Source organism: Pelobates fuscus, chromosome 6 (assembly GCF_036172605.1).
Source record: "Pelobates fuscus isolate aPelFus1 chromosome 6, aPelFus1.pri, whole genome shotgun sequence".
Lineage (NCBI taxonomy): Eukaryota > Metazoa > Chordata > Amphibia > Anura > Pelobatidae > Pelobates > Pelobates fuscus.
Window position 1 is genome coordinate 262507516 of NC_086322.1, and position 14416 is coordinate 262521931.

At 41.2% G+C, this 14416-nt stretch overlaps 2 protein-coding genes across 2 annotated transcripts in view; one reads left to right on the top strand and one right to left on the bottom strand.

Moving 5' to 3' along the window:
* Positions 1 to 14416, bottom strand: part of ACSF2 (acyl-CoA synthetase family member 2) — a 128530-nt gene that overhangs the window by 13147 nt on the left and 100967 nt on the right. The window lies entirely within an intron of this gene.
* Positions 1141 to 3729, top strand: CHAD (chondroadherin). Its single transcript, XM_063459063.1, has 3 exons — positions 1141 to 1953; positions 2575 to 2738; positions 2830 to 3729. Exons 1-3 carry the CDS (start codon positions 1177 to 1179, stop codon positions 2969 to 2971), a joined length of 1083 nt encoding a protein of 360 aa, XP_063315133.1. The 5' UTR covers positions 1141 to 1176; the 3' UTR covers positions 2972 to 3729.

The following is a 14416-nucleotide window of genomic DNA, read 5'->3' on the forward strand; positions in this document are numbered from 1 at the left end:
AGTGTAGTGGCTGCAGACTATTCCCATGAAATATTCCTGCCTGCATCCCAAGCACTTGTTACATATCACAATCAAGAGACATGTGGCAAGCCTATGAGAGTTCAGGTGATTTTCCAAAACCCATCAGCTGCTCCCTGGTTATGAATGGGACAGTACAAAGTTACAAAGAGGCCGTGGAAGAGAATGAAAAAAAAGAGTGAAAAGGGAAGTAATAGAAGTACACAGCAAATGAAAAGAGAGAAAAGCAATATTCATGATGTTTGCAAATAAACTCTGTTTCACATGTGGCAGAGATGACACGAAGCAGCAAAGATGGAATGTTTTATGAACCAACGGCTGGTTACAAAATTATAAAGTTTTATGTGGACAAGTTAAACACAAACTCAGACAGTTAGGCTACAGAGAGCATAAACATAGTGCATGCCAAGAAAATGTCTCCTTCTTGAACAGGGCTGAGTATGCCAATCTCCTGCCTGCAGAGTCCAAGGTTTTCATGTCAGCCCATAGTGCATTCTTTCCAATCTTAGGGTGCCACTGTGTTCTGTTAGCAAAACAACATCCGAGCCACAAACCATTCCCATCCAGCTGCCATCCAAATGTAAGGTTGCATTTAAGCACAAAAAATTATATGGATGTTCAGTGCCCTTCTTTTATGACACCCATTTATTTTAGCTCATGCATGTTTATGTACCCTAATACTAAAATCCTAGCCTGCATATTGCACAGATCCATTATAACATGAACATATGGTTTGCAAAGCCAGGATCCAACTGGCATCAAAAAGCACTGAATATTCAATTTTACAGTGCCATAAAAAAGTGCCAAGCATGTTGCATACATTAAGTATGCAGTTAAAGTGTGCAGAAACGGGGCACAAAGGAGCAACATCAAATTAATAAATTAATTACAAAAACAAAAAATCGAAATGCAAAAAGTCACAATCCGTTTGGTTTTATATACAAAACTCCTCAGGTTTTAAAATACATTTGGAATCCGTTTTATTTATTCTACTTTCTATCTAGGGCACAGGATGGGTTAAGTTCACATTCACCTCCCAACATTTTCCTCCTCCACATCTTAGTTTGGCTGTGGTCTGCATTTTTTTTTTATTTAATATGTTATAAATAGGCCTGTGTGAGGAAGGATCTCTCACTTTGCAAGTTGTGTGTGTTCACCATGGAACACTCCAGTTACCTTCTGGTACTTATTCTCCTAGCTGCCGCATTCCCACCTTTGGAAGCATGTCCCCCAGATTGCCACTGTCACGGAGGCAGTCTACAGCATGTAATTTGTTACAGCACAGGGCTGAAGAAGCTTCCCAAGGTGTCGGAGCAAACTCGCTTACTAAACCTGCAGCACAACAACTTTCCTGTGCTGGCCCCCAACATTTTCAAAGAAATGAAGGGCTTGGTGTCCCTGCACTTGCAGCATTGCCATATCCAGGAGATCACAAGTGGAGCCTTTCGAGGTCTTAAGAAGTTGGTTTATCTCTATTTGTCTCACAATGATATCAGTGTGATTGGTGCAGGAGCTTTTGATGAGCTGTCTGAGCTTACGTACCTGTATATGGATCACAACAAGATCATTGATATACCCAAAGGTCTTTTCTCACCACTCGCCAACCTTTTCATCCTTCAGCTGAGTAACAACAAGGTCCGCGAGATCAAAGCGGGTACTTTCACTGGGGCAAAGGATCTGAGATGGCTTTATCTATCAGATAATGAAATCTCTTCACTTCAGCCTGGGTCACTGGATGAAGTAGAGAACCTAGCCATCTTCCATTTGGATGGAAACCAACTTAACACTTACCCACTGGCTGCCATTAGCAAGCTGAGGGTGGTGGAGGATTTGAAAATATCCCAAAACCCAATAAAAATTATTCCTGATTTAGCATTTCAATCCTTCGGGCGCTACATGGAGTCTTTGTCCATGAACAATATGGGTCTTGAAAAGGTAAGTAGCATGTTGGCAATGATTTGTGCATTTAACTAACTCAAAGATTTATTGTGTTTATAATTAGAAACACTTTCCAAATTGGAGTCCCAGACTCTTATACTGTGACATTAACGAGTTAATTACAGAGAACCAGGTCTACGGACACACCCTGGTCCTAACTAGCCCCCCCCTTTACTTGTTTTTACAAAGAACAGTCTGTTTATTGACAAAATGTCTCAGTCAAATGTCTCGGAAGAAGCGGTCTCTCTGTAGCTCACAAAGCAGTCCCTGTCTAGGACCCAAAACAGATGAAGGAGGAGGGAGGAATGGCAGGGAGGTGGAAACCGAATTTCTCATTGCAGACTGGCAAACACTTCATAAGGCAGACAACTGAGCAAGTCAGTAACAGAGCTCATCAATTTACCATGTTTCCAGTACAAGGGTCCATTAACAGGACAGATGTTCATGTATTTTTAAGACCAAAATCACACTGCTGGAAGGCACCTCAAAGGAAAATCAAAGTTGTACTCATTATTGATGCCCACATATATTGGTAATATGCGAAAATGATGTGGTACTTACGATTAGGATTTGATATTCTTTTTGTTTTAGTGAAACCTGCATAAATTTTTGTTTTAGTTTTCAGACAAAGCCTTTCTTGGAGTTAAAGCTCTTAAGAATTTTGACATTGGGGGAAATAAACTAAGCCAGCTTCCTGCAAGTGCACCGTACTTGACCCTGCAGAATCTGACATTGTCTAATAATCCCTGGCACTGCTCCTGCCAATTAGCACCTCTGAGAAGGTTTGTTAGATACCTAACCTGTACTTTATCGTCATTATATTCACCAAATCCCTTTCTTTCCTTGCACTTATATCTGTTTATATGTCTACAGGTGGATGGATAACAGTCGTTTGCATTCTGATGCCACTTGTGCCAGTCCTCCACAGTACCGAGGGCAGCAGCTGAAAGACACAGGGGCGTTTAAAGGATGCAAACCATCAGCAAAGAAACCACGAAAAGGTGAACGGCGTTAAAGAGGTGACTGAACACAAGAACAAATACAAATGGGACAAGTACAGCAACATAATCCCGTGCAAATTTATCAGTATCAAACGACAAAATATATATTAGACTTGTGCATTTGGAATGAGTGAGAAATTGAACATGTGGAGACAGAAGGAAAATTAAATGGAAATAAAGTGATACTAAGGTGTGTGAAGGAGACATTACACAAATGAAGCATTCAAAGGTGGAGACAGAAAGTCGAGGATCTGTAAGAAACCTGTTTATAAAGACAGTTAATGTTTTTTATGGAAAAAATATGGAGGGAAAATTAAGATATATATACATATACATAGAGAGAGAGAATAAGAGAGAGAGGAAAGGATGAAAGCAGTGAAATATAAGTATTTAACACCGCCAAAAAAAAAAAGCCAATAGTGAATACAAATCTGTAAAATGTATAAAAAGGAGACAAAAAAAATTGTGGTTGTGAATGAGTGTATAGTTGAGTGGCTCATCTTTTCACGTTTTCCTCATGTAATAGGCTCATAATGAATTGTCCTGATATTTGTAACCTTGGTGATCAGCAATTTACTGACTTCAAGGACCTTCCAGAAACTCCCAAAGAAATAAACACAATTTCCTATTGCTTAAGCATTTCTAAATGCAACAAGCCCTCATTCTGAGTTCACATAATCAACTGATAAACAATTTAAATGAACTGTCACTTCCTAGAATTTTTATACAATGTTTACTTATCCCTATAATTAACAAAGATGGTATTTGTGAGGTGTGAAAATTAAATTTAATGTAGAAATCCACACCACGTATTTATCCTGCAACTAGGATCCTCCATCTTAGCTTCCTGTCAGTCATTAATTTAAGCAATACAGTTTTAGAAACAGCGCACATGTACAAATAATTTTAAATTTTATAAGGCTGCTTAAAATCAACCATCTCAGCAAAGAAATATGGGGATTCAGTTCCACCCTATGGCCATATTGTGTTAAGCCCACCACTACTCCACAGTACCCCAATATCGGTGGGTCCTACACCAATTCCAACATGGGAGAAAAGCTAAACAGTGCTTGTGCTAAAATAAGATAAGCATTGTGAATATATATATATATATATATATATATATATATATATATATATATATATATATATATAAAATGCAAAATGTGATTTAAAAAAAAAAAATTAAAAAGAAATGCAGTGTCAAAACTAACCAAATGAAAATTATTATTAAAGTGACATTACTATCCAAAACTTCCTCAAATTTATACTTTCCTGTGATCACCTTCAAAGGGGCATGTGAAGCGGGGGAGAGGGGGGTAGACTGGGTGCTCAACAAGTAAGGAATGTACATGACCCACTGATATCAGGGTACTGTGACGTAGTGGTGGGCTTAACACGATATGGCCATATGATGGAAGTGAGTCCTCGTATTTGTTTGCCTAGATAGGTAATTTAAAGTATTTTTTAATAGGTTACGATAGCTTATTTTAAGTAATTTTAAATGTATATTTATCTTCTTCACTTGTAATGTTTGCCCTGGTTTTGCCTTGTCTGAACTGGATAATGTTCTAATTTGCTTCATCTTAAAAAAAAAAAATATGAAAAAATGTTAACACAAGTTATTGGTGATTTTCAATGTTTTAATTCAATGGTGTAAATTCTAGAGAAGAGACAGTTCATCTTTAATAAACCAACAACCTTGTTTGTAAATAGAATGTGGATCTAAAAACACACTTAAATTAATTCTATGTTATTTGTATACACAAAGTATATTGATATATATTAACACTTGTATAAACAGCAGGCTAATATATGGCAAATGAAAATAAGCCAGAGGGCTCTGACTTCTTCATATTCCTAATAATGCATTTAAATTAAACTATTTTTGATGTAACAGTGGTTTTATTGCTTTATAAAACAATACGTAAAGTTCACTGGTGCAAGAATGCATATAGGTGCATTTACCATGACAAACGTGTATTCCTGACACTATAGCTCTAAAAAGCCGTTTAGGCCCCTAGTTAAACAAGGTGATTTTACTCACCTTTATCCAGCACCGCGCAGTTCCGGTCTTGGCTGGCACCGCCCAGTTGGGTGAGATCGTCAAGCTTGTGATCATGTGTGTTTGTGTGTATGTCAGTGAGCTTGTGTGTAGTGAGCTTGAGTGTGTGTGTCAGTGAGCTTTCTGTAGCGAGTTGTCTGTAGTGAGCTTGTGTGTGTCAGTGAGCTGTCTCTAGTGAGCTGTGTGAGCTTGGGTGCAGTCTGTGAGTTTGAGTGTAGTGAGCTTGTATACATCATTTAGCTGTCTGTAGTGAGCGGTGTGTCATGATTTTTCTATAGTGAGCTTGAATGTCTGTGGATGAGCGTGTGTGTAGTGAGCTTTCTCTAGTGAGCGTGTGTGTAGTGAAACTATGTGCATGTCAGTGAGCTGTATGTAATGAGCTGTGTGATCTTGTGTGTATCAGTGAGCTTGTCTTTGTGTATGTATGTATGTGCAAGAAGCAACATTTTGAATTAATTTTTTTTATATATATATATTTAATACTGGTATAAGGGGCCCAATAGGTCATTTTGCCCAGGGATGAGATGAGTAAGAATTTATTGTCAGCACTGTAATACACCAACTTGTGATATATACAGGAAAACGGCCAAAGGGGATAATAAGATACATTACCTGTCCTTAGAGGTGGCTAGGATTATCCTCGAAAGAACGAAAAGTATAGTCCCGGTCAAATCCAAGCTGATATCAAGAATAGAAGTTAGCTACACGCCAAGATCTACTTAACTACTACTACTACTTAATGTAGAGCTAAAAGAACCACGACAGAGCACTGATCTGTTAAAAAGATGGCCTTAAATAGGACATAACTGCAAAAGCCTATAGGTAAGCAGTGCAGGATTAACACGGGAATAGCTGGGCCTGAATGTTACTTGACAATGCAAATGTCCTCTTTCTTGCAATGATGGGTAATGGATATGGCAGAAGCACACTCAGTCACCACGCCCCCTAAGTCTCATGCAGTTTTTGAAAATTCCTAGCCTTTGCTAGGAGAGTTGAAGAATGCTGTCCAATCTGCTCCGGAATGCCATAATATCTGCAGTGTTTTTACAACTATACCACAAAGGCGAAAGAATGCTATGCTATGCAGTCCATGATTTAAAAGTTAATCACAGTAAGTTGGGTGGCAGATTTGTACTCTCTGCAGAACTTAAACCATAGGCTAAAACATGCTAAATGCTAAACATGCTTAAAAAAATGCTGCCACCTTCAAACAACAGTGAAGGTGGGGGTCCACTGCACAATCCTCAGGGCCAGAATGTTTGTCTATTTGAGGGGATAACCCTCTAACCAAAAAGACTGCCCCAAGCTTTTAAGAAAGACCAATGGACACTTATTAAGCCTGCTACACATACAGGAGAAAGAGGGCTCTTCCTAAATTGACTTCAGGCAGGAGTGTCATAGCAGAAGCTGCATGCCTAGATGTGTGCAGGTATTTGTCAAGCTATGGATATTTGTAAATGTGTGCATCTGTATCTGTGTGGATATGTGTCCACTTTATAGAATTTGTCACAAAATCCAGCAGTACCCCTCCCGAGTTTGAGTTACGGATCCACCCCTGCTCAGGGCTGAATTTCCATTCACCAGTGCTAACTGGCCAACATCTAGTGGGCGAGTGAAAATTGTACGCCCTGCCTATAATCTTATAAAAAGGTGCAAAGTGAGAAGACAAACAAATGGTGAGTGCCACAGATAGAAAAGTAAACACCGTAATGGAGAGCGCACTGACGAGGAGCGATGTCTGGGGAACCACTAATCCCCCACAACCTAGTCCAAACTGACATTCACACTGAACATACAGACAAATATTTAATTCATTAGGACACTGAATCAATTGGAAAAAAAAAATACATACAGCATTTTGAATGGTCAGGGCTTTGAAATCTTGTATGTATTTCTTATTGTGTGCAATGTCTAATAAATACAGTATTTAACTGTGTGTACCTGTACTATTTAATGCTTTACAAGTGTACCATGTTTTCATAGGGTTTATTTTTATCTCATTGGTATACTTTTTAAATTGGAACTCACAGGAATTTATTCGCTAAACAAAATGTAGTGAATTGAAATATGGATAGCAAAATTTAGGCAAAAAATGCTAATTGAGATAAATTCTCCAATAAGCTCTAGTTGTTATTGGTCAGGATAAGTTCTTTAATGGAAGGGCATTTGTTCACTGTGAAAGGGACAAGGGTCCCAAAATGTTTGTCTTTCATATGCCCTTCAGATAAAAGTATAGTAGCACGAGTGGGCCTTATTTATAAAGCTGCACATTGTGTTACCTACATAGTTTACAGCATGGCCAACTACTGCCCATGTGTACTATTGTTAACCCCTTAAGGACACAACTTCTGGAATAAAACGGAATTATGACAGAATATTTCCGTCATGTGTCCTTAAGTGGTTTTAAAAAGGTATTTCTGGGGGCGGAGCCTGACATCCACAGAGAGCAGTCGCATGTCTGCAGTGCTCCGGGCTAAAATCGGCAAAACTCAATAACTACCCCAAAAAATCAGCAGTGCCCTACCAATACCTCGCCAACCCACTTGCTCCACACTATGGGAAAACGAACCAAAAAACTAAAAGCCCACTCAAATGAGGGCACAAGAAGAATAGGGGACATATTTCTGGCGCGGCCTAAAACCAAAATGGCGGCGACGCCTTAATCCGTAGGCCTATCCTCGGAAGAGGATCCACTGGATTCCCCAGATGCCATCCCCGAAGCAGATGACCCATTCTCAACCATACAAGTAGGTGACCTCAGGGCCACTGCAACTAAAGGAGACATCCTGGGCCTCCTGACCGACTACATCCCCACCCCTCCCTCAGGCTCAAGAGTCACTGAGCACTACCCTCTTATACTCTCCCCACACAGAAACGCAGAGCCAGCGACCGGCCGCCAGGAATGCATCCCTCCCCAGCGCTGCCGCATGTCTTAATTCTCAACAGAGAACTCCCCACATCTCAGGGCACAGCAGACACATCAACGTTCCAATGGCCAACTCACTCTAGATCTCCCAGGAGAAGGCACCTGCCCTACCACGACTATGCCCAAAGAACCACTAACACACTTAACATTTCCCTTTAGGCTCATTATAGTATAACCCAGAGACACGTATGGCTTATGAGCCCCTCAACTCCAAAAGAGCGCCGCTACTTTCTGCCTTTTCCTCGTATAACATAACACATACCTACTTCTTGACCAGCTGGCGAGATAAGAGGCGCCTAACGCTCTTACCAAAGATGTAATCTGAAGCCAAACATTTATAGCAGTTACTAGCCTACAAGACTTACCAAGTTCTTATTATTATATTATTTTACTCTTATTTTATCCAGACTTTACTTCCATCTTACTTACTGTACATACGTCTAGTTGTGCCCCTAACATGGCAACATGGAACCCGACATTTTAAACTAAACATATAGGCATAACATGACTTACTAACTCTAAAAATATAAAAAATGTATGCACACACTGTCAATGATATGATATTGTCATAACATGTCTGCAACTGCAAAGTCTGCTCTGCTGTCGTGGCGAGACAGTCTTATTCTGTATATTCTTTGTGCAACAAAAATAAAGAATAAAAAAAATAAAAATAAAGGTTTTTCTTCTATTATAACTAGCAGAATTCAAGGGTTTAAAATTCAACTACAGACCATTTTTATATACCCTTACGGTATGACCCATCTACGAGGGGTTATGGTCCTTAGTATTCCTTAAATATATAGTCTCTAGGGCAGTTAATAAATATGAGCAAAGCATTAACGGTCTCCCTCCTGATTTTTTGGTAATTCTATTCAATCATTTATTTATACATTTACACCAAGATTAATTTGTGCTAACTTATTATTATTGATATAGCGCCAACAAATTCTGCAGCACTGTACAATGGGTGACTGCAGATTGCTCCAGAATTATGGAGGATACAATTGATTGCTAGACAAAAGGTAGTTGGAATGAGTTTTTCTTTAGATTCGCTGACAGAGGCCATTTTGGCAATTCTTTTGTGTTTGTTCCTCTGTTATTTCTTGCTTTCATTCTATGCAACCATAGACAGATATGGTTACTGATACTCTAAAACATTTCTATATTTTATGTTTATGCTTATAATAATTTACACACAAGTAGTGCAGCATAGCATAAACATCCTAAAACTGATTAATGTAATAGCTATAAGTGAGGGAATAGGCTCAAATAAAATTATTATTAGCTGAAGTACTGGGTGCGTACATTTTTTTGGAGTTAAAGGGACACTCCCCTTAACCCTGCAAGTGTAATTATTCTAGTTTTTTATAAACTGCAATAATTACCTTGCAGGGTTAACTCCACCTCTAGTGGCTGTCTACTAGACAGCCACTAGAGGGCTCTTCCGTGTTCCTAGCACAGGAAACCTGTGCTAGAGCGTCGCTGGGCGTCCACACGCTGTGTGAGAACCTCCAGCATCACTCATTTCCCCATAAGAAAGCATTTTCAATGCTTCCCTATGGGGAGCTCTAATGCGCATGCGCGGCATTGCCGCGCATGCGCATTAGGTCTCCCCAGCTGGTGGGCAGGATCAGTCTCGCCCACCTACCGACGCAACCACTGGGAGAAGCGGCGGCGGAGGAAGAAGCAGCGACGTGGGATATCGTCGCAGCCTCTGGTAAGTCCACTGAAGGGTTTTTTACCCCTTCAGCAACCGGGGATTGGGGGGTGGGAGGGAGAGGGGACCTGCAGTGCCAGGAACACAGACTGGGTGCGTACTGGGTGCGTAGTACCTTATATTTAAAGGAAAATTCCAGTGCCAGGAAAACAGATTGTTTTCCTGGCACTAGAGTTTCCCTTTAAATATAAGGTACCAAACAGAGACAATTCTCATCATGGCATACTACTTGCAATCATAGACCTGCACATTATTTTAAATGAACGGAGTCTTTTCCAAAGCCCATTGAATCAACATTATTTCTGCCAAAATATTTGGTGCACACATTGCATCTTCACATTGATTATCAAGCCTAAAATATACAACTAATACAAGAGGTAAGTCAACAGCCTACCTTCTAGTGAGAACGGGGTATGGCTAGTCAGTGGCTGCAAAAAAAGGCAGCAACACAGCTAACCTCCATAAATAATGGTAACCCAATGGATAATACAAAGAAACAAGAGATTGGACCAAACTAAAACGAGTGGTGCCAAGGGAAAGGCGAGTTGGAAGGGTGCAGTAAAACTGAACTTCATAAAAACAGTGGGTACTAAACTACCCAATACAAATACACACTAGTGAATTAATAGGCAAATACTCACAGGTAAAGCCTTAATGTCCGAATGAAAGGCGTAAAAACTAGGTTTCCTAAACAAGCCTAAACTTATGTGCTACAATAGCAACAGAAATGAACTAATACTAAGTAAGTGCCCCCCTATATAGAGCGGCCAACTTCTACAGCTGGTAGGTAAAATCCTGGGAGGGTATACTCCAGTGTGTAGCGCCTAAAGCAGAATAAACAGTGCTAAGAGTAAAAAGTTACTGATGCGTAAAGTATATACAGGTGCTGTTAAAAAAAATTCTGCCGAACAATAATAAGGATAAGGAGACCTACTATGTGAAGGCAAACTGTATCAGTGTTGGCAGGCAAAAAGGCAGCTATACTTTAGCATCCAGTAGAGAATTTAGTAAGGTACTCCACATAAATGCCTACAGAGCAAATATAGAAAGTGGACAGGATAGCAACACAGTTCAGCCCTCAATGCAGGGCCGGATTAACATAGGGGCTGATGGAGCTGCAGCTCCAGGCCCAGGCCCATGGAATAGGCCCATTTAAAAAAAAACAAAAAAAAAAACATTTTTTTTTTTTTTTTTTACACACTACTCTTAGGTTTGCCATCTGACTGGTATTTTACTGGTTTGCCACCTGACTGGTATTTGAGGCTGCCTGGCCGTGCCAGTATTGCAGTAATACCGGCAATACAAATGCAGGTATTTTTCTCAGAAAAAATGGAGATTACTCTGCAATACCAACACCGGCCAGTAGGGGTCACTGTGTGTGGAGAGAGGCAGGGATAGGAAGTTCCAGCATACCCCCACTGATCCGTGGGGGAGCAGCACAGAGTCCAGACAGCAGCTCTACAGCTCAGGTAAGAGAGGGATGGGGGGAAAGGCAGCAGGGACACATGGGGACACTGAGACACTAGTGGACACTGAGGCACTAGGGGACATATGGGGACACAGACACTAGGGGAAACAGACACTAGGGGACAAATGTGGACACAGACACTAGGGGACACTGAGACACTAGGACACATGGGGACACAGACACTGGGAGACCTGGAAACACTGAGACACTTGGGGACACTGGAAAACATGGGGACACTGAGACACTAGGGGACACTGGGACACATGGGGATGCTGAGACACATGGGGATGCTGAGACACATGGGGATGCTGAGACACATGGGGATGCTGTGAAACATAGGGACATTGGGAGACACTGAGAAATTGGGACACAGAGACACTATGTCCCCATTTCTCCCAGTGTCCCCATGTCTCCCTAGTGTCTCAGTGTCCCCATTTCTCCCAGTTTCCCTAAATGTCTCAGTGTCCCCATGTCTCTGTGTCCCTCGGTCTCTCAGTGTCCCCGGGTCTCTCAGTGTCCCCGGGTCTCTCAGTGTCCCCGGGTCTCTCAGTGTCCCCGGGTCTCTCAGTGTCCCCGGGTCTCTCAGTGTCCCCATGTCTCACTGTGTCCCCAGTATCCTAGTGACAGGGGGACACACTGAGACATTGGGACACTGGGAGAAATGGGGACACTGAGAGACTAGGGGACTGGGCGACATGGGGACACTGACACTGTGATACATAGGGACACTGAGACACTGGGTGACTTGCGAGACTGAGACACTGGGAGCAATCCATCTATACAGCAGAATCAAACTGTGAGTAGTCTGTTGGTGATTTTACAGCATTTTCTCTGATGTCACTCCTTGTGATTATACAAATGATTACGGCTGGTATTTTTTTCCAAGAAAGGTGGCAACCCTAACTACTCTTCACATACTTTAAAGGAGCACTATATGGTCAGGAACACAATCATGTATTTCTGACCCTATTATGTTAAAACCACCACCCTGGCCCCTTCTTGCCTCCCTAAGTATAGTAAAATATAACTTGTATTCAAGTCTGCAGCTGCTGGCTCTGCCTCTGAACTGACTGTCTGCTGACATCATCAGAAGTGGTGGTCTGAGCAAATTACAATACTTCCCCATAGGATTGGCTGAGACTGTCAACTATGCAGATCAGGGGCAGAGCCAGCACTAGTCCAACATAACCCTGGCCAATCGGCATCTCCTCATAAAGATAAATTGAATCAATGCATCTGTATGAGGAACGTTCAGTGTCTGCATGCCGAGGGTGGAGACACTGAATGGCAGTGCTGCACATTAGGCAGTACTGCCCCAGGAAGCACCTCTAGAAGCCATCTAAGGAGTGCCCAGTGGAGTTATTTTCTCTGAAAAGAAAGTGTTTACTGCAAAAGGCCTGGATGGAATGATTCTACTTACAAGAACAAATACAATAAGCTGTAGTTGTTATGGTGACTATAGTGTCCCTTTAAGTTTGGAAGCTTAAGAGGGATGTATGGGAACAAAACTTGTGTGGACTGGCTGACAATAAAATTAGTTTGGGTAATGCAGATGCTGGTCTCTCTAACACTGTGGCATGTCCCCTTTTTCTACACTCACGACATGGTACACCTTTTCTCTGTCTCAGACTATATACCAGGAACTTCTGCCTGCTAGTAAGAAGGTAAGGAGACAAGTGGACATGTGAGTGCTAGGGGACCGTCCTTAGAAAGCATGGAGTGAGCGCATTTTAGGATGCATTCATGTCAAGCTCAGGGTGCTGCCTGCATAGTATGCCCTTAGTTGGACAGCCTGCAGGATTGGCTGGCAGCCTGACATGCATTCATGCCAGGCTGTCCTTCAAATTCTTTAGACAGACATGCCCACTTTTTGGGAGGCATGACTGTTTTAGTGTTTTTGGTCAATAAGATCCCGTAATTAGGCCCATCATAATTGTCAGCACCAGGCCCAGTGTGCTCTTAATCCGGCCCTGCCTCAATGGAAAATCCTAAAATAGCCATAGAATACCAGGGACATGCATACAATCTGAGCTGGCAAGGGAGAAAAGGAGAGATATTTTTATTTAAAAAACTTACAAAAATATCTATTTGTTTAAGAGAAAAATGAAATGGGAAAGCTATCTTTCCCTGGCAGGCGCTCTGCCTGCAAGTTAGAAGATTTCTATGTCTGTTGCCAGTGTGCAGGGTGCGCTGAAGCCAGAAGAAAATATATGCACAATATTGACATTAGACAGCCAGGAACAGAGTTCCATGCTGCCTAAGTCATGTGTGCTGAGGGTGAAAAAAGATTTTCCATATCTAAGGAGATATAAAAAGTTAAAACAAATGAAAGAAATTAAAATTTAGAAAATTAGGCACAAAATGGAATGTTTAGAAAACAAGGAAATGTCAACCTTACTATTTTCACTCTAATAAATACTCTCCAAAATAATGTGAATATTTTAGAGTAATAAGCAATTAGGGCAATAGTTAAAGGGATACGACAGACACCATAATAACTTCATCTAAATGAAGCCTTTATGGTGTCTGGGCACCCATTCATTGGCAACTCTCAACCCAGCTCCAACTTGGAATACTTTACCTTGGGCTTCAGTGATGGGCTAAGTGCATCAGCTGACACTTCCATCCTTTTACTGGCTACCCATTGAGAGAAATACTAGAAATGCATAATGAGTTGAAGTACTTATGGTGCCTGTAGTGGTCTTGTAACCCCTTAAGGACCAAACTTCTGGAATAAAAGGGAATCATGACGTGTCGGACAGGTCATGTGTCCTTAAGGGGTTAAAGGGACACTTTACTGCTCCCCCCCAAAAAAAAAAAAATACACTATTTAGTAGATATACCCCAAATGAAAACTTGCATGCATTTAAGTATGCTTTTTTTAATTGAGGTGATATCTAAGAATAGCTTGCAAAAGTTGCCGATCTGCTTCTGCAACCCCATCCCTGACTTTCTGTGGCTGTCCAATCACAGAATTCCCAATGCAGCTCAATGAGAAGTTTTTGCACTGAGCTAATGCTGCCACTTGAGTTTAGTTCCACTGAGCTAACCAAACCAAGAAGTAACAGGACCTGCTGCCTGCTTGAAAGACAAGGGGCTGTAACCAGGTTAATTCATAAAATTCTATTAAAATCTGGTCAATTTGAGGGGCGTGGCTTAACGCTCGGCGCGAACGGATGCATGTGAGGTTAGCTCTGTTCTGTTTTGGCCTATACAACGACAATTTTAGCCACAGTGACCAGCATTAACCCCACAACTAAACCTCTAGTATGGCTCAAAGCAA